We start from the raw sequence: 19,540 nt of genomic DNA on the forward strand, positions 1-19,540 counted from the left end.
GGCTCTACACTGAGCACTTTCCCAAATATTAACTCATTTGATAATATCTGACCCCTCACAGATTAGGTCTCCAGGATAAGATGTGGTCCATGTGAGCCCAGAGTCTTTGGAGGACAATAGGCCATGGATTGCAATAATATGTGGCAGCCAAAACCAAACTCAATATCCTTAATGACATCTGGCCAATGCAGAGTGTAATGGGTCCTTAATCTTGAATTCTATGCAGTAAGATAGGTGGCACATTGGATAGAACGTTAGGCCTGGAGTCAAGAAGACTTGGGTTCAGGTTTGGCCTCAGACATTTACTCAATATGACCCTGGGAAAGTCATTTAATAGAGTATGATGAAGTTTCCTAAACTGTAAAAACCTACCTCCAATAGTTATTGTGAAGATGAGATGAGATAATATTCGCAAAGTGCTTACTTAGCACAGTGCCTTTCACATAGTAGGCACTTAATAAATACTTGTTTTCTCCATCCCCCCTCCCTATGCCTCTCTCAATGTAGCCAAAGATTGGTAACCTCCTCAGTAAACTTGGATTTAACTACTATTTCTTTGTAAAAGACACTCAGATCTTCCTATATAGCCCCAGGCTCTCCCCTGAGTTTCGTGACTGACTTCTATTAACCCATTCCCAGATTGGGAATGAGAAGCCTGAGACTGGACAAAGGCCCTAGGGGTGGAAGGGTGAAGTCCAGGACAGTCCAGAGTAAGGAGAAGTCTCCCAGAGTGGGCTGTCTGTCCTTGACCTGGGTCTAGAGAGGAGTTCTCACTACAAGAAACTTTCCTTGGGCAGTGAGGAGTGGGGCAGGGGGAGGAATTCTTCTAGGGTCCAATATGGACCTCTAGCCAATATGGAGGCCTCCCCAGCCTCTGCCCTCCAACCCTGCCTGGTACCATCCCTCTTCTCTGCCCAGCAGCTGCTTTGGGAATATAGTCATATTCACAGTCTTTCAGCAGAGTCCAGAAGATGAATCAGTTACATCTCCTTCCTTGCCACCTCTCCCGCCATATACACACAGACACACAAGATGGTTTGTAAACTAAACAGATGTGGGGTGTAGTTTGAGGTTTATCTACATTTTTAACATCATCCATGCCTGGTTATTATCTACAGTTTTCAATGATCTGTTCCCCTCTTTCCGCTCACTGTTCATGAGGAATGGACTTTATCCTGCTTGTGAGGGGCACACATCAGGACAAAGGATCCAAAACCAGGAGGGTGACCTGGGGAATAACCTTTCCTGTTATTCTTTTCCCAGGGAGGGGGGTCTAGGAAGAGGGATAGAGTTGCTGTCCAGGCTTAGACCTCTGAACATCTTATCTTCCCTTACCTGCTGCATGACCCTGCCACATGCTCCTCCCCACATATGTCTGCTTCTTCCACCTTGGGCATCTCTTTTCTCCTTTCGTGCAGACTCCCAGGGCAGGTCAACGCTCTGGCCCATACGCTGCCAGGAAGATTTAGGGTCTTCTCAATCAGGGCTTTGTTAATCATTCTCCTGGGAAAGGTCATTCACTGTGAGGTCATTCACATAGTCCCTGAGCTGTTTCCCTTGGGAAACTGTTCTGACCCCACCCCTAGGGGCCACCATAGGCTCCATATCCAGACCTGGGCCATGAACTGGCCCTATCAGCTGCTTTGGCAGAGAGCACTCCCCAAAGGATCTCTGGTTTCCCAGGCACAGCAGACACATACAAACACATATTCACGGCCACACTGATGCAAACACATAACCCAGATACATATGTACAAGCACACAAAACACAAATATAACACACATACAAAGAAACAGGTACAGACCATATTTCCCATCTTAAATTACAAGACTCCACAGTACTCACTTTCAGCTTTGGTCAGAGTACTGTCCTTGCTGCTCACTCTCCAAAATGCCAAGTTTAGTCACGTCAAAGTGTGGTGGAATGTCAAGAGAACCGGACTGCAAGGCAGGAAATGTAGGACTGAGTCCTGATCCTACCACGGCCTAATTAGGTGACCTAAAGCAAGTTAGTCTCCTAGTCTGTGGGCTCGTTTTCCTCATCTGTAAATAAGAGAGCTAGATTAGGTCATCCCTAAGGACTTCCCAGCTCCCATAATCTGTGTTCAAAGGTCCTTCCCAGCTTTGACATTCTGCATTTTAGGTAAGATCCATTCTAGAGCAGACATTCGGTATTGTACTAAAGTCCTGACTATGACTTTTCTGGGTATTTATCTAATTAATTTCTATTATTATTTCATTTTTCATTATTTCATAATTCATTCATTTCATCACAACCACAGTTCCCCATCTTTAAAAGTCCTCGGTAATTTATATTTTTAAAGAATTGCCTGAGGCACCAAGAGATCAAGTGATTTGCCCAGGGTCACTGTAGCCAGTTTGTTTCAGAGGTAGGATTTGAATCTCGGGCTTTCTGACTCTGAGGCTAGTCATGTATCTACCATACCGTATGCCTGTCTTTTTCAAAATGTTTATACCTCTGTCCTCAGACTCTTTTGTTTGTAAGTCAGTAGTTCTTCCTAGCCTTCATTTTCTTTTTTGGTGTCAAGTATTAAAGATTTCCACCTGTTTTCTCAAATTTGCTTATTCTTTTACAATTAACCAAAATCAATGAAAGAACTGAATATTCCTAAACTTAAAAAGCCCTTAATATCTTACTCATTGTATTTGGGGGTTTTCAGTTTTCTCACGGAGAAAAAAAAATCAATTTAATCATAACTCAGCCTTATACATTATCCACTGCCATTTCTACAACGCAATCCTGGAGAGTAAAATTTGGTTTATGTTTGTCTTAATTTCCATTGCATGGAGATGGGGAAACCATCAAGAAAATCTTTAACCATCATGTGGAAAACCTTGAAAGTCCATGCTTTGCCCTCAAGGTTCAATTATTATCTGTTATCTACCGTTCAATCCATTTCATTATCTGATCTAAATTACTCTCTAGTTCTGGTGCTTTGCTGTGCAGCTAGCGTACTATTCCACGCATGTAGGAGGCCGTGGCTTCTTCATAAAGAATTTGGTTAATTTCACACCCAATATTGTCCTGTGGTTTCTTTACACTGTATCCCCTCTTTTCAGGTCTTATATGTAATACAGAATTATCTGAAGCACAAAAAATATATGAAACCATCGTTCAGGGAAGAAGTCACAGCCATGGTAATCAACAAAAGTTCTACCTTCTTTCATTTTATTTTCTAACTCAACAACCACTCTGTCTTCATTCAAAATGGCACATTCATATTCTTCATTAAAGCCATAATATAACTGCCCTTCTTGTGCTGAATCACCCACATTAATGTACGTCAGTTCTGTTCTTGATGTAAGTGTGGTCTTTCCAAGCCCTGGTGTGCCCATGAGCAGGATGATGGGCAGCCTCATGGTTACTGTGGTCTCAGCTCTGCCCTATCACCTGCTGTCCCCAGTGGAGCAGCAGGCAAAGCCATGTGCCTGTCTTAATATGATTCCAAGTCCCTAAACCAAATACCATGAGCACTCTGTTGACCAATGTCTGAGAACTTTGAGGATCTCTCATAAATTCTCTCTAAAGGTGGTAGGGCAGGCACCAGGGACAATATACTATCTCCCCTCTACCCCCATAGAGACACCTGAGTTTGAGTTTCAAGGATATGAAATCTTTTATTATAAAAATCAATAATTTAAATTAGTTCTGTACAAGTTTCAGGGTGCCTTGGCTTATGAACAGCCCAGCTTCACAGTTTTCATGTTGGGAAGGGAGACTCTGACAACCCTCCAGGATCAAAATGGAAAGGTACTTCTTTTCCCTTTGGTATCCATAGGAAGAAGCTAAAGGAGATGGTTCAAAGAAACTGAACCACCGTCCCCCCAGACAGTGGGGTTCCAGGGACCCCAAAGAACCTAAACATCAGTGTTGGGCTAGTAAACTTTCCAGGGACATCATTGGGGGTGGGAGGACTCTTGGTAAAACTGAGTTGTTCCAAATTTTTAGACATTTTTGTCTAATTTTGTCCATTTTTGGAGAACGTTGCACAGACTTGGCCATGACTGGCCAATCTCAGCAGAGATTTAGAGCAGGGATCTTTAACTTGAACTCCATGGATCCTCTTGTGGGGAAATAGATTTCAGGGGGCTCATGATCTTGGATGAGAAAAAAATTGCATCTTTATGTTCACTAACCGCTAACTGAAATTTAATGTTTTCTCCAATTGTGAATTAAAACAACAACAACAACAACAACAAAACCCTTACTCTGAGAAAAGCTGTACTGCATTGCCAAAATAGTCCATGACACAAAAGAGTTAAAAACCCCTAGATAATAGAGTGTGGGAAGAAGATGAGGAGAGAAAAGGAGAGTGGAATTTCTAAGATGTGGAATGCTCTCAGCACATGGGTATTCTACACAGGGGACAAAGGATATATTTCCTTTTTGTTTTTGTATCTTCAACACCTAATGCAGTGTCTGGCACACAGTAGGTACTTAATACATATTTGATGAATTTAATAAAATCTAGACCACTCCCCCCCCTTATTTTCCTATTGACTGATTCTCAAGCCCTCAAAACTAATAGATTGGAAGATATGAATTCCTCCATCTCTAGAAGTTTTTACGATCATGAGTGGAGATTTGCATCAAATCACACTTGCATCAAACCCCTATGATGCAGAGGGAATTCCTATTCCTATCCTAGACTGGATGTCCTCAGGGTTCCTTTCCAGCTGTGAGTCTATGAGAACCCAGCATCAGAGCTGAGCCAGTAAGCATCTCCACCCCACCCCAGCTCGGCTGGCTTTGGCACCTATCAAGGCGGGGTACAGTGCCTAGATCTGAAGAATGCTCAGGGCTGGGTATAATGGGTGAGTCCCTGCCCTGAGGCAGGCCAGATCCCATCCAGAGAGGCACAGCCTTCAGAGCAAGCTCTCAGACAAGTCTAACGGAGTCTCTGCATTGTGTCAAGCCTGGATGAGGTGCCTCTGTGTCTTGGATGCATTTGGAATGGGGAAGAAGAACCATCCCCTCAGTTAAGTCAAGAACAGCATGTCCACAATGAGGCTGGTGATGTCAGCATCCCCAAACATTGGGTGGAAAAAGAGGGAGCTGAGCAGGGCAGGAGGGATGGACTTAAGGGTGGAGGCCACAAGGAGGATTCGGGCAAAGCAGCCCTGGTCCACAGGGTGGTGGAGTGCCAAAGCCTCCCGAAGGACCTGCTCTGCCTCCCGATGCAGGCTTTCCACGTAGGAAGCAGTCTGCAGACCTGGTGTGTCTGTAGTGAAAGAAGAAAGAGGAGAGTGTAATAGAGAAAACACTGGAGAAGGAGTTTGGAGGGCTGGGTTCCCATACCTGCCTTCACCACCAGCTTTCTGGCTAACCTTGGCAAAGTCAGTTCTCTCTAGTCTCTAGAATTCTGCTTTTCCGTCTGGGATATAAGAGGCTTGTACCCAGTGGTGATTGCTTATGCCCCTCCCAGCTCTGACATTCTCCGTTCTAAGGACCCCACCCCAGTTCTGACATTCTCTGTTCTAAGGCCCCTTCCAGCTCTGACATTCTCTGTTCTAAGGGTCCTCTCAGCTTTGACATTCTGTGTTCTAAGGGCCCTCCCAGCTCTGACACTCTGTGTTCTAAGGTCCTTTCCATCCCTGACATTCTGTGCTAGAAAGGCCTCTCTCTACCTCTGAAATTCTGTGTATGGTGGGGTTTTTTTGGTGGGGGGGAGGTAGATTTTTTTCAAATAAAACTATTTTCTCTCCTCACTTCCCTCTAAGGCCCCTCCCAGTTCTGACATTCTGTGTTCTAAGGGCTCTCTTCACTGTCTCAAAATTGTTCTAGAGATCCCTTTCCACGAAGACTTTGGGTCAACTTAACACACTTTTCTCTGTCCAGCATTTTATATACAAAGTCCTATGATCATAACTGGAACTTGTCTGTTGTTTGATGACTTCCACATATCTGTCTTTCCTCTCTCTCTATTATTAAGACCAAGGATCCAAAAATGTTTGCATTTTATCTCCCTTATCAGACATAGGATTTAGTTCTGAGAGAGTGCTTAGAGGCTATCTGGTCAACCCTGAGGACAGCTGGCCAGCGCAGTGGATGGAGCACTGGACCTGGGGTCAAGAAGACCTGAGTTCAAGTCTGGCCTCAGACTACTAGCTGTGTGACCCTGGGCAAGTCACTTCAACCTGTTTACCTCAGTTTCCTCATCTGTAAAATGAGCTGGAGGAGGAAATGGCAAACCACTCTAGTGTCTTTGTCAAGAAAACCCCAAATGGGGTCACAAAGAGCTGGGTATGACTGAAAAGGATTGAACAGCAACAAGTCAAACCTTTTCATTCTCCAGATGAGGAAAATTGAGGTCCAGAGAGTTTAAGTGATTTCCCCAATGCCACAGAGGTAGCATTTGAACCCAGGCACTCTGACTCCAAATCCAGTTCTCACTTCACTATATTAACTCTTTCCCTCTCACAGCCAGGCCAGGGCTTTGCTAAGAGGCTGGGGAGCTGATCGTCTTGTCCGACACTTTGTCAGTGGCTCCAGACCTCTCCATCACCATACACATGGTGATGCAACTTCTTCCTTCTTCCCTCTTCCCAAAGTTGCTTCCTTTCCTAAGGAGGTGTGTGGGAAGGGAGAGTCCTGGCAGTTTGGAAGTTCTTATTCTCCCTGGACATAGAGGCTTCTGTCCCCTAGGCTCCCCACAGGAGCTTTGGCTGTGTGAAGATAAGGCTAAAAGGGCCAGATGGGCCTTAAGGTATACTGAGGTGATTAGCTAAAAGGGATATAGGGGTGGGATAGGGGAGAGGCAGGGAGCTTCTACTCACCAGGATTAAAAAGGATTGCTCCTTTTAGGTAGGCATACTCCTTGGGGCTCAGGTCCAGACTCCAGAAGGTGTGTAGGCAGCATTGGAGTCGATGTACCCCTGCAAGTGTGGGCTGGGGTCTTTGGGGTTCTGGGCTGCTCTCCTCCAGCAGAATTTTCTTGAGCATACTGGGGGCTGGCATCTCAGTCACCTCAATGGTCACTGCATCCTGGGCCAGCCCCAGGAGGAAGAGGGGGGCCCAGCAGTTGGCCAGCAGCAGCCTCTGGTCCCCTGGGGGCAGCAAGCCAAAGGAGGGCAAGTTCTGCAGGAAAGCGATGGTCTTAGCCAGTACACCTGCTGCAGCCAGGCAGGTGTGCTGTGGAGCACGGAGGCAGACTGTGCGGTGCCGGGCACAGAGGCATTGGGCATGAGGCGATGGGCCCTGGGACTGGCTCAGCAAGGAGTACAGAATGGCATGTTGGCTGTCTCCACCTTGGCACTCACATGCTCCGGAGCCTGTAGCCGGTCCACCCAGGCTCATGGTTGGGCGGTGAGCTAGTGCTGGAAGGTCGGGCAGGGAAAGATGACTCCTGCGGTTGCCAGCCTAACACCGTTCCCTCCCTCTGGGGCTCCACTCAGCTACTCTGCCTGCTTGACATACCATCTTAGGCCTGCACTTCTGATTCTATTTATAATCCCTCGGGTGGGAGGGGAACCGGCCCCCACAACCTTGACTCCACCAGGGAAGTCCTTTTCATTGAAAAACAAGATGACCCTGGCACGGTTGGCTGGGGAAGTGGCAGGCAGGGAGGGGGAGGGCAGGCAAGGGCTCCACGTGGCCCTGATAGGGCTTTGAGTCAATGAAAGGACCAGCTGGGGTCACCAGGGAGCCTGCTTTATCGGGATGACTCAGGCATGATAAACAGGGCCATTAACCCAGCCAGTACCAGGACACCAAGGCTCCAGGTGTACAGTCAGCATCGGGGACATGGCAGGTGTCAGCATACACATACGCACAGCACAGCCCTTGTCTGCACCGGGGGCCGCCCAGTGGGGAAAACAGCCCCAAAGCCAGACCAACCTTGGACGGCACAACCTGGAAGTCACCTTATCAGCTGCTGTTTGTTTAACCTTGGGGCTCTGCACTGGAGGTTCCTGAGGCGCTGGCTTCTGGGTACACAGGCTCTGTAAAACTATAGGGTGCTTATCTGGGCCCCTGAGCCTCAGTTTCCTTATCAAAAAAATGGGGATAATAATAGGCCACCTAGCTCATGGGATCTCAGTTTCCACCTATGTAAAATGAGAAGGTTAAACTATACTATTTCTAAGGTCTTCCCAGGTTTGACAGTTTATGTTCTAAAGGGGCTGCCAGCTCTGACATTCTGTGTTCTAAGGGCCCTCCCATCTCTGACATTCTGTCTTCTAAGACCCCTTCCAACTCTAAAATTTTGTGTTCTAAGTTTCCTCCCACCTCTGACATTCTCTGTTCTAAGATCCCTCCCAACTCTGACATTCTGTGTCAGACATATGCGAGAGCCTTTCCCAGCTCTCACATTGCATATTCTAAAGGCCTTTCCAGACCTGACATTCCCACGTTCTAAGGGCCCTCCCAGCCCTGACGTTCTGTGTTCTAAGAGCCCTTCCCAGCTCTCACATTGTATATTCTAAAGGCCTTTCCAGCTCTGACATTCTGTGTTCTAAGGGCCCTCCCAGCTCTGACACTCTGTGTTCTAAGAGCCCTTCTCAGCTCTCACATTGTATATTCTAAAGGCCTTTCCAGCTCTGACATTCCCACATTCTAAGGGCCCTCCCAGCTCTGACGTTCTGTGTTCTAAGAGCCCTTTCTAGCTCTCACATTGCATATTTTAAAGGCCTTTCCAGCCCTGACATTCTGTGTTCGAAGAGCCCTTCCCAGCTCTCACATTGTATATTCTAAAGGCCTTTCCAGCTCTGACATTCCCACATTCTAAGGGCCCTCCCAGCTCTGACGTTCTGTGTTCTAAAAGCCCTTTCTAGCTCTCACATTGTATATTTTAAAGGCCTTTCCAGCTCTGACATTCTGTGTTCTAAGGGCCCTCCCAGCTCTGACACTCTGTGTTCTAAGATCCCTCCCAGCCCTGACATTCTGTGTTCTAAGATCCCTCCCAGCCCTGACATTCTGTGTTCTAAGATGCCTTCTCAGCTCTCACATTGCATATTCTAAAGGCCCTCCCAGCCCTGACATTCTGTGTTCTAAGATCCCTCCCAGCCCTGACATTCTGTGTTCTAAGATCCCTTCTCAGCTCTCACATTGCATATTCTAAAGGCCCTCCCAGCTCTGACCTCCTGTGTTCTAGGGCTCTCCCAGCCCTGACATTCTGTGTTCTAAGAGCCCTCCCCAGCTCTCACATTGTATATTCTAAAGGCCTTTCCAGACCTGACATTCTATGTTCTAGGGCTCTCCCAGCTCTGACATTCTGTGTTCTAAGGGCCCTCCCAGCTCTGACCTCCTGTGTTCTAGGGCTCTCCCAGCTCTGACATTCTGTGTTCTAAGACCCCTTCCACTGTATTGACATGGTTCCCTGAATCACCTCTTCTCTTACTGTAGCCTAAAGTTGGGGCACCAGGAAATTCTAGAGGAGACTTCCTGTTAGCTGAGCTGATAAAGAGTTCTCCTGTTGTCTGAAATTAGAGTCAGGCTTTGAGTTTTTGTTACTAACCATGTAACTCCAGGCAGCTCTCTCTTCACTGGCCATACTTCCTCTCAAAATGGCAGTGCTCTGTCTAGGCAGGGGATGCCCATGCATCTCTCTTAGCTTGTAGGGCAGTGTTCAGCCCAGCCCAGCCCACCCCTCTACCTCTTCGAAAAGGATCCCTTGCAGCCAGAGGCAGGACCTTTTATTAAAAAATGTAAGTGTTCCATAATTTGTGTCCTTGGTCATTCAACCAAGCACCAGCATGTCTTGGAGGCAATTCTCTTATTCAGGGTCCTGTTACCATTCACTCTGTTCAAGGGGCAGCTAGCACTGTGTTTAGAGGATTGAACTTGGATTCAGATTAGACCTGGATTCAAATCCTCAGACCCTTTCTAGTTGTGTGGCCCTGGGCAAAGTAATTTACCCTCTCAGCCTCGAGTTCCCGGTCTGTGAAATGCGAATAATAACAGCTCCTATCTTACAGGGTTAGTGTGAAGATTAAATGAAATAATATTTCTGAAATGCTGCACAAACCTTAAACCTTAAAGTAGTATATAAATACTAGCTATTATCATGACTTTGTTAAGGTGTCTATTTTAGAACAAGCTCCCAGAAACATGGAATATCAGAGCTGGAAGGGACATTAAAACACAAAAGATCATAGGCTCTATAATGTAGCATGTTAGAGGTGATAGGCCTCAGGACATAGAGTACCAAAGCAGGACCTTGGAGGTCGTAGTGTCATGGACCTCTTGGGCAGCCTGGTGGAGTCAGAGGTAGCCAGACTCCTGATCTAGTTTACTGCCTTCATTTTTACCACGGGGGAAACTGAGGCCCAGGGAGTGTTAAGGGCCTTTCTCAGGATCTCAAAGAAAGTAAGGGACAGAGCTGAGGTCCAGACTCAGACCCCTAGATTCTCAGCCTTGTTGACTGCCTGACTAGTCTCTACATCTTATAGCAGAGTCCACGAGAGGCAGTAGCATTAGCCACACAAAGTAGGAGGTTGGCATCTTTATGATCCACCATATTGCCTCTCAACATCTGACATCCCCACCGTGGAAGAAACTTTGGATGGTCTATAGCAATCCATAAAGAGGAAGATGAGGGCACCGAAAAGAACAAAATGAACAGAGCTGAGATTGTACAAAGCATCCCAGAGGCAAACAGCATAGACGCTTAAGTCTTCTACCCAGAATAAGGCTCAAGAGTTTATCTAGTCCAGCTTCTTGTCTCCAGGCAAGCAAGTTTAGCATGGATGCCCTGGACCGTGAGTCTTCTCGGTCTATGGATGACTCAGAAATTGCTGAGACAGAACTTAGCATACAAGCATAGTACATACAAAAGGTCACATCTGCCAATGTCTCAGCCTCTTTCCTTTTCTGCTACAATCAAGTCAGGACATCTTTGAGATGGTCCATGAGTTGGATTTGGGGAAGGGCAACTGCCCGGTGTCATCTCCACTTAGCCACTAGTCACTGTAAGCACGTGACTGCTCGTCTCTCTGTGCAGACTCTTTCCTTCCCGATATGAGGCAAACAAGCCCTCCAACATGAAAGTGTCCAGGCAGCAAGAGGGTGAATCTGGAGGATCCAGAGGTGCCATCGGAGGTCCCCGCCCCCCCAGCAAGCTACGTGGGCAGCAGAAGTCCACCAGAAGTCCACCAGGAACAATAGCCACAGGAAGTGGGAGGTGACTGAAACAATAGGTACTCCTAGGCAGTGCGTGACCTTATGGGTACTGCAAGTTCTAGGCAACAGATGAGCCTGGCAGGCTGCCAGCCCAGAACCTGAGCAACAGTCCCCCCTACCTCTGTTGACCATGGAGGTCTGCCATTCAAACGAAGGGCCCAGCTGGATTTCCTTGTGGTTTCTTGTTCTCAGGTGACCAGACAAGGTCCTGGTCAGGACCTCCTACCTTGTGTGGATACTGCTACTGCCTCTTGTGCTTGTGGCTATGAAATGTAGCAAGCAGACGTTAGTCAACCAGTCACCAACGACTACAATAATAGCTAAGACTTATATAGCACTTACTAGGTACCAGGCATTGTGCCAAGTGCCTTACAGTTATTATCTAATTTGATGCAAGCATTTATTAAGCGCCTACTATGTGCAGGGTCCTGTGCTAAGGCAAAAACAGTCCCTCCCCTCAAGGAGATCCCAGCCTAATGGAGAGACAACATGCAAACAGCTATGCACATACAAGATATAGACTAGTAGATGAAGGTAACCTTAGAGGGAAGATACTCTGAGGTCCCTTTGAACCCCCACCTCCTGGATATTGTCCTCTCGAGATTTTGATGCTGCTGCTCTTTCTTGGTTCTCTTCCTGTTTGTCTGACTACTCTTCAGTCTCCTTTGCTAGATAATCAGACCTCAAAGGGTCTGACCAGGGACCTCTCTGCTTTTCTCTCTCCACGCTCGTTCTTGGTAATCTCATTAAATCTCACAGATTCATCTACTATCTCAATATATGACTGCTAGATCTAAAAAGCCAGCCATAATCAGCTTTGCAGCTGACTGGCACAGTGGATAGAACACTGGACCTGGAATCAGGTCAGGAATCGTCTTCCTGAATTCAAATCTGGCCTCAGACACTTCCTAGCTGTGTGACCATGGGCAGGTCACTTTACCTTGTTTAACTCAGTTTCCTCATCTGTCAAATGAACTGGAGAAGGAAATGGCAAACCACTCCAGTATCTTTGTCAAGAAAACCCCAAATGGGATCACAAACAGTTGAACACGACTCAAAGGAGTGAACAACAAAGATCTAAAAAGTCAGTCACAGTCTTTGAGCTCTAGTCATCTACACTAACTGCCCATTGAATATTTTACAATTGGAGGCCCCATGAGCACCTAGATCTCCACACGACCAAAACAGAATTCATTTTGCCTCCCCAAACCCACTCTTACCAACTTCCCTGCTTCTGAGGTCTCTCCTTCCCTCCTCTTTTGGCCCATTCTCTAATGAAGAGCTAGCCTTTCTCCTCTCCACGACTATCCCCTCTGCTTGTACCCTGGATCCCCTCCCCTCCCATGATCAACCCCCTTCTCTCTCCTCTCTCATCTTCCATCTTTCCTTATCTATTAGTTCCTTCTCTACTTCTTACAAACATTCCCAGTTCTCTTCTATCCTTAAAAAACCCTTCACTTGACCCAGTTATCCCCTCACGCTATCTGTCATCCTATACCTTCCTTTACCTATCCTATGCCCTTGCTTTCATGGTCAAACTCCTAGGAAAAAGCCGTCTCCACTCACCGCCTCCGCTTTTTCTCATCTCCCTCATTTAGCAGCCCTTCCAGTTTAATGATTCATTTGAATCTGATCTCTCCAAAGTTAACAGTGTTCTTCTAATGACCAAACTCAAGGACCTCTTTTCTCAACCCTCCTTCTTGACCTCTTTTCACCATCTGACACTGCTGACCACCCTCCCCTCCTGGATATTCACTGCTCTTTGCATTTTTGGGGATACTGCTCTCTCTTGGTTTTCTTCCTACTTGGCTGGTCACTTCTTCCCAATCTCCTTTACTGGATCATCATCCATGTCCCACTTCCTACCTGTGGATACACCCTTAGCCTTTGTCCTGGGCTTGCTTCTCTTTGATCCTCAAGTACTCTCTTGGTGATCTCATAAAATCCTAGAACAGGGGTGGGGAGCTTGTGGCCCTCTAGGTCCTCAAGTGCAGCCACAATCTCTCTACCATTTGTCCCCTTCCCTTTGCTCACAGAAACATGGATCCTAATTCAGGTCCTCATCAGCTCTTGCCTATATTTTTGTAGTAATAATAAACAGTAGCTAGCGTTTATATAGCACTTACTGTGTGCCAAGGCATTGTGCTAAGCACTTTACAACTATTAGTTCTATGATCCTCATAACAACCCTGGGAGGAAGGCGCTATTATTATCCTCATTTACAGATAAGGAAACTGAGACAGGTGGAGGTGAAGTGACTAGGTGAAGGTCATACAGCAGTTAAGTGTCTGAGGCTGTATTTAAACTGAGGTCTTCTTGACTCCAGACCTGGTGCTGTATTCATGGCCTCGCTTCATTGGTTCCTCTGCCCCTGATCTCTTTAAAATATACCATCTGGTTGGCGCCTCCCTTTTCGGAATGAAAATGAAAACTCTTTTTTAAAAAAACCTTTTTTAAAAGTGAAAACTCCCCAACACTATTCCCCATGAAATTTTAACATCCGTTAGTCTAACCTTTTCCTTCCCCTTTAATGTTGATACTTTCTGGGTCATTCTTGTTCAGATCCTTCACGGCTTCCTCCTTGCGATCTAAAACTGTGAGCGCAGAGTCTCTGACCTCACTAATTTGACCTATCGCATGTGGACATCTCTGGGTTTTCCTGTTTCCATTCATCTATTCAGTATAGAATCAATTGCTGGCTTTTTCTTCTTTGGGCAGCTAGTTGGCATAATGGATAGAACGCTGAGTCTGGAGTTAGGAAGACCCAAGTTCAAATCCAGCCTCAGACACTTACTAGCTGTGTGACCCTGGGCAAGCCACTCAACCTCAGCTTGCCTCAGTTTCCTCATCTGTAAAATGGAAATAATAACTGTACCTGCTTCCCAGGGTTGTTGTGAGTATTAAATGAGATGATAATTGTAAAGTGCTTAGCGCAGCTCCTGGGACGTAGGAAGCTGCACATAAATGTTAGCTACTATTACCAAGGATAACACCTTCCTGTAAAGTAGCCAGTCATTCGTGTGCATGGTATCCCCAGATGGATCAATTGCAATGACTGGGCAACACAGGGTGGGACTTTCCAAGCCATTCTCCATCCGTCAATAGCCGACAAATTGAAATTCCTAAAGCATGGGTGTTTTCACCTCACTTCCACGCTCAGAACTCTCCAATGGCTCCCTGCGGCCTCTAGAATGAAAAGCAAACAAAAAGCCCCAACACAGGAACCATCAGCAACAAAAACAAACCCTCCTGTCTTTGGAATTTGAAGTCTTTCCCCACATGGCTCCATGAGACCATTTCCAAGGTTAGGGCACATTACCCACCCCCCTTCATTCTCTCTAGGATTCAGCCACACTTGCCTTCTTGATGTTTCCAGTCCACAGTATTCCATCTCCTATCTCTCCCATACTTGAAAATGCACTCCTTGCTTACCTCTCCTGCTTAGAAGCTCCAGCGTTCTGCAGAGCTCAGTTGACAGCCATTTTCTCCCACACAAGATTGGCCATCTCCTCCTACACAAGGCCTCTCTTGATCCCCCAGTTCTCAGGACTTCCCCCTTATCTCTTTGTGTTCCTTTGTATATATTTGGCATTTATCTGTTTTCACGTTGTCTCTTCCCAAGAGCATGTAACCTCCCTGAGGGCAAGGACTGTTTCATTTCTTTGTTCTTGTATGCCCAGCAAACAGCACATTACCTGGCCCATAGTAGGTAGCTAATGGATATTTGTTAAATGAATACTGTAATGATGGGATTTTTTTGATTCCATGACATATAGATATGGAGTCGGCTGATAATTTGGAATGAGTTTTAGGCAACTGCATGGTTACCCTACTTACTCCAGGCCTTTGTCCCCCAACATGGAAGGTCAGGATTATTTGTGCTCGTTTTAGCTGGGCAAGTAAGAGAGGGAAAATCAGCTTTTGGCTCACGCTGCCCCAGCTCCCAGAAAGAGAGTCAGAAAGGCTGTTTAATCATTTATAGTGAGGAAATATCCTTTCCTAGTAGGGAAGCCGACTTGTGAAACCAGATTAAAAATTAGGCTATCCAGAGAATATCAGGGAATTGTGTGGTTCTCAAGCTGGCTGGCTGGGACTGCTCCTCCCCTAGCCACGTTGCAGACTTCCTCTCCCATTTCTTGTCCAAGCTCTGCTTTTCTAATGGTCCAAATGCTCCTTCAAAGGGTTCTGTGGGCCAACTCATACATCAAAAGGTCCCTCATCTAATCTTAGCACTTTGTACTCCTGCTCTGTACTTATCAAATTAAAATTTTTATTATATTTATCTGTGTACCTTTCTAATCTTCCCTACTAGGTTTTGATTTCCTTGGGGACGGAGGCACGTCTTAGTCTTCTTTGTACTCCCCCTGACCCCCACCCCCGGCTCCGGTGCCTAAAATATAACAGGTGTTTAATAAAGCATATGGTGAATGAATGAAGGCTTTCAGGGAGATGACCTCCCGGACTCTTTCATCTTTCAGCCTGTTACCACAATCAGTAAGGTAGGGTATTTGAACTGTAGGATCAGAAAGGCAGTACTCTTGTTCATAGAGGAAATTGATCTCTCTCCTCCCTCTATAAAAGCAGAGATAGGATAGCCCAGGCTTTGGTGCTGGGGTTAGATTTGGCTCTCTACAGTAATTGTGGAGTTGAGGATTTTGGAAGGAAAGAGTGACAGAGAACCAGAGCAGGGAATTCAAATATAGACGTCCCTGGGGAAAACCACCCAAGCAAGCAGATGGCCCAGAGCTGCAGGCCCCAGAAGCCTGGGTGATCTCTGCTTTTATAAGCCTCTTTATACCTTCCATTTACACAGTATATATCTTGTTTGTACATAGTTGTTTACGAGTTTTCTCCTCCATTAAAATGTATTGTTTTTGCCTCCCTTTGTGTCCCCCAGGGTGGGGGGGTGGGGTTAGCACACAGTGCCTAGCCCATAGTAACCCCTTGAAAAATGCTTGGTGACTGATGGACTCCACTCAGTCATTTTGCAGATGAGGAAACTGAGGTGGAAAAAGATTCAGTAGTTTTTCCCTTGATCAGGTAGCTCCTAAGTTTCTGTGGTGGGTTTTAGAACCTAGCTCTCCTAATGCCAAGTATAACACTCTATCCACTATACCGTACTACCTAAAGAGTGCTGCATGGAGAGTCAGAGGACCTGACTCGAATCCTTGGCTCTGCCCGTGCTAATACCCGTGTGACTTTGGGTAGTTCTCTTCAGTTCTCTAAACTTCAGTTTCTTCATCTGATGAAAGAGTGGGTTTGAGTAGATGGTCTCTGAGGTTCCTTCCAGCTCTAGATTTATGATTCTGTGAAGTCACTTAGCCTCTCTCTGCCTCAGTTTCCTCATCTGTGAAGTGGAGGGATTAGACCTGATGGGCTCTTGGGTCCCTTCCAGATCTAGGCCTATGATCCTGTGACCTCTCCTATTCCCTTGCAGAAAGAGGACCCAATATGAGGGCCTACTATCGGAGGGTATCCTTCAGACCACCCCCCTGGCCTGGAGATTCTGGGAACCAAGGCCTTCCCAAGCCATCTCTCCCATCTCCACATTGCTGCTAGTGGTGCCTTCATTTTCCCAGTCACTCAAGTTGAAAGCCTGGGAATCTACTTTGGCCCTTCCTTCTCCTTCACTGAACACATTTGATCTGTCACCAGGTCCTGTCAGGCTTTCTTTGTGATATTTCGGTTTTATCCATTTCTGGTCCTTCATCCTAGTCCTTCTCACCTAACGTCAGGATTACAATATTAGCCCCCATCCAATAACTGGCTTTTGGAGAAAATCTTCATGCCTTCCTTCTCCCTTCAGCCTGCCCAAACCCTACTGATCCTTCAAAACACATTAAGATGCCACTTCTGCTAGGGGTGGACTTTATCCTGGAGGCAATTTATTTGGGGTAGGGGAAGGACAAGGCCATCCCTCTGCCTGGGCAGTCAAGCTCCTGCCTCTTCTTCTTTATATGGAAGGTTGGGGGTCTAGAAATATTTTATATGAACTCGAGTCTTGGGCCACATAGACAAGAATATGTTTGCCTCTACCATCCACTTCAGCAGGAACTCTTGACACTCTGCTTCTGCCTCAGCTGCTGAGAAAGTCCACTCATAAAATTGTGGACAAGCCCATGCAACTGCCATGAGCTTCTGCTCCAAGGCATCTCCTTGAGTGGAGGGGAGAGCTCCCTCCTCTCCCTTCCCCTGCACTCAGGAAATAAGTTGAAAGGGGAAAAAGGTAAAAACAAAAATCCTGAGAACTTACAGTCTTATCTCGCTTATAGGACAGCCCAGATGGATGGATGGTTCTGGCAAGACATCATCCTCTTAGGAGCCTTAGTATAATATGAATTTGCTGCTCTGTCTCCACTCTGAAGGTCAAGTCTGCCCCAACTATGGGATAGGTTAATGCAAAATGTCCACAAAGGTACCAGTTCTTCTGTCTCTCAGAAGCAGGTTTCCAGAGGCTTCCAAGTGGAGGACTCCATCTTAGCTGATCTGGGTAAATCACTTCATACTTCTCTAAGCCTCAGCTTCCTCATCAAAAAAAAAGAGTTTGAATAGACGAACTCCGAGGTCCCTTCTAACTCTAGATTTATGATGCTGTAAAAGTGCTTAGGCCTTCTAGTTGCCCTCGTCTCTGATCAATGTGGTGAATTTACCAATGGGATTTTACTTAGAACTTTTGTTTATCCATTAGGATGTGAGCTCCTTTGAAAGCAGGGGCCATCTTGCTTTTTTTCATTTGTATCACCAATGGTTTACACACAGTAGGCACTTAGTAAACATTTTATTCATTCATTCACTCATTCATCTTTTCCTATGGGGTGTTCAGGGAGGACCAGCACCTCTGGTATGAGGGCTGCTGAGCCCTTTTCAGAGCTACTGATCTGCCTTTGGTGTCCCCCTGTCACCCAACTCTCACCTGTGGCTCCAGTAAGCTGTACCATGAATAGCAGCCATACCCAGTAAACTGTCTGGCAGATGAGCTAATGCAAGTTAAGGGTAACCAACAGGCCTCAAACCCATAAGTGAGTTCAGGGGTGTCTACCCCAAGCATGCGAAGACTTCCTCCTCAATAGAATAGGTGGATGAGAACAATTTGTTCCAACAGCCATGAAGGTGGCTGAAGTAGGTGCTGTTCAACTATTAGAGCATGGTCAGACATGGAAGATGACAAGGTCACCCACTGCATCTTGGGACATAGGCAGTTGTCTTGACTTTTGTCTTGCCACTGGACTTTGATGACTCTGGAAGGAAGAGTAAGGCTGATGACTTTGTGTAGTTCTGCTTCACTTAAATCCAATTCATGAGCAAGTCAAGACATCACCCTGTGATGTTATTGGTCCTCTTGGAAAGTGAAGAATAAACTAACAACAAACAACAATAGCCTGGGGATATGAAAAAATGACCCTTATTTTTTTAAAATTTATTTTTAGTTTACAACACTCAGTTCCACAAGTTTTTGAGCTCCAGATTTTCTCCCCCTTTCTCCTCCCTCCTCCCCCTGCCACAAGATGGCATGTAGTCTGATATAGGTTCTACATATATCTTCACAATTAAACATATTTTCACAATAGTCAAGTTGTAAAGAAGAATTATAACCAATGGAATGAACCATGAGAAAGAAGAAGTAAAACCAAAAAAGAAAAAATAGGAAAAAAACAGAGAGAGAGCAAATAGTTTGCTTCAATCTGCATTCAGACTCCATAATTCTTTCTCTGGACGAAGTCTTTTGGAGCTGTCTTAGAAGCTTGCGTTGCTGAGAAGAGGCAAGTCTATCAAAATTTGTCCTTATAGATACTGTGTGTCTGTAATCACGTATAATGTTCTCCTGGTTCTGCTCCCCTCACTCGGCATCAGAGCATATAAGTCTTTCCAGGTTTTTCTGAAGTCCACCTGCTCCTCATTTCTTATAGCACAATAGTATTTCATTACATTCATATACCACAACTTGTTCATCCATTCCCCAATTGATGGGTTTTGATTTTCAATTCTTTGCCACCACAAAAAGAGCTGCTATAAATATTTTTGTACATGTGGGTCCTTTTCCCATTTTTATGATCTCTTTGGGATACAGCCCTGGAAGTGGTATTGCTGGGTCAAAGTGTATGCGCATTTTTATAGCCCTTTGGGCATAGTTCCAAATTTACACATATTGTTAAGAGGACAAAAGATGACCCCTGTATAGGTCTCAGTGACTGGGACTATCCCAAGATAAACTGACTGGCTTGGAGCTACTCCTTGATGCTTCCTTAAGGGTAGGTTTCATAACCCAGTGACAGCAGTCTCATATAAGTCAAAGGAAAAGAGAGTATCCAAGAATTGGGATGGTAAATAAGCTCAAAAGCTACTGAGAGATCAAGAAGGATGGAGACCGAGATGGGGCCACAGGATTTAGCAATTAGCAAT

General features: G+C 45.8%; 1 protein-coding gene and 1 pseudogene across 1 annotated transcript; both read right to left on the minus strand.

Moving 5' to 3' along the window:
• Positions 1-2,784: 2,784 nt before the first annotated feature.
• On the minus strand, positions 2,785-3,539 carry LOC118838754 (annotated as a pseudogene).
• An 80-nt stretch (positions 3,540-3,619) lies between these two features.
• On the minus strand, positions 3,620-7,433 carry NR0B2 (nuclear receptor subfamily 0 group B member 2). The gene is made up of 2 exons (XM_036746117.1): positions 6,799-7,433; positions 3,620-5,243 (listed from the first exon to the last, which is right to left on the minus strand). Exons 1-2 carry the CDS (start codon positions 7,316-7,318, stop codon positions 5,002-5,004), a joined length of 762 nt encoding a protein of 253 aa, XP_036602012.1. The 5' UTR covers positions 7,319-7,433; the 3' UTR covers positions 3,620-5,001.
• Between the last annotated feature and the right edge of the window lie 12,107 nt (positions 7,434-19,540).

The sequence above is a fragment of the Trichosurus vulpecula genome, chromosome 2 (genome assembly GCF_011100635.1).
Source record: "Trichosurus vulpecula isolate mTriVul1 chromosome 2, mTriVul1.pri, whole genome shotgun sequence".
Taxonomy (NCBI): Eukaryota; Metazoa; Chordata; class Mammalia; order Diprotodontia; family Phalangeridae; genus Trichosurus; species Trichosurus vulpecula.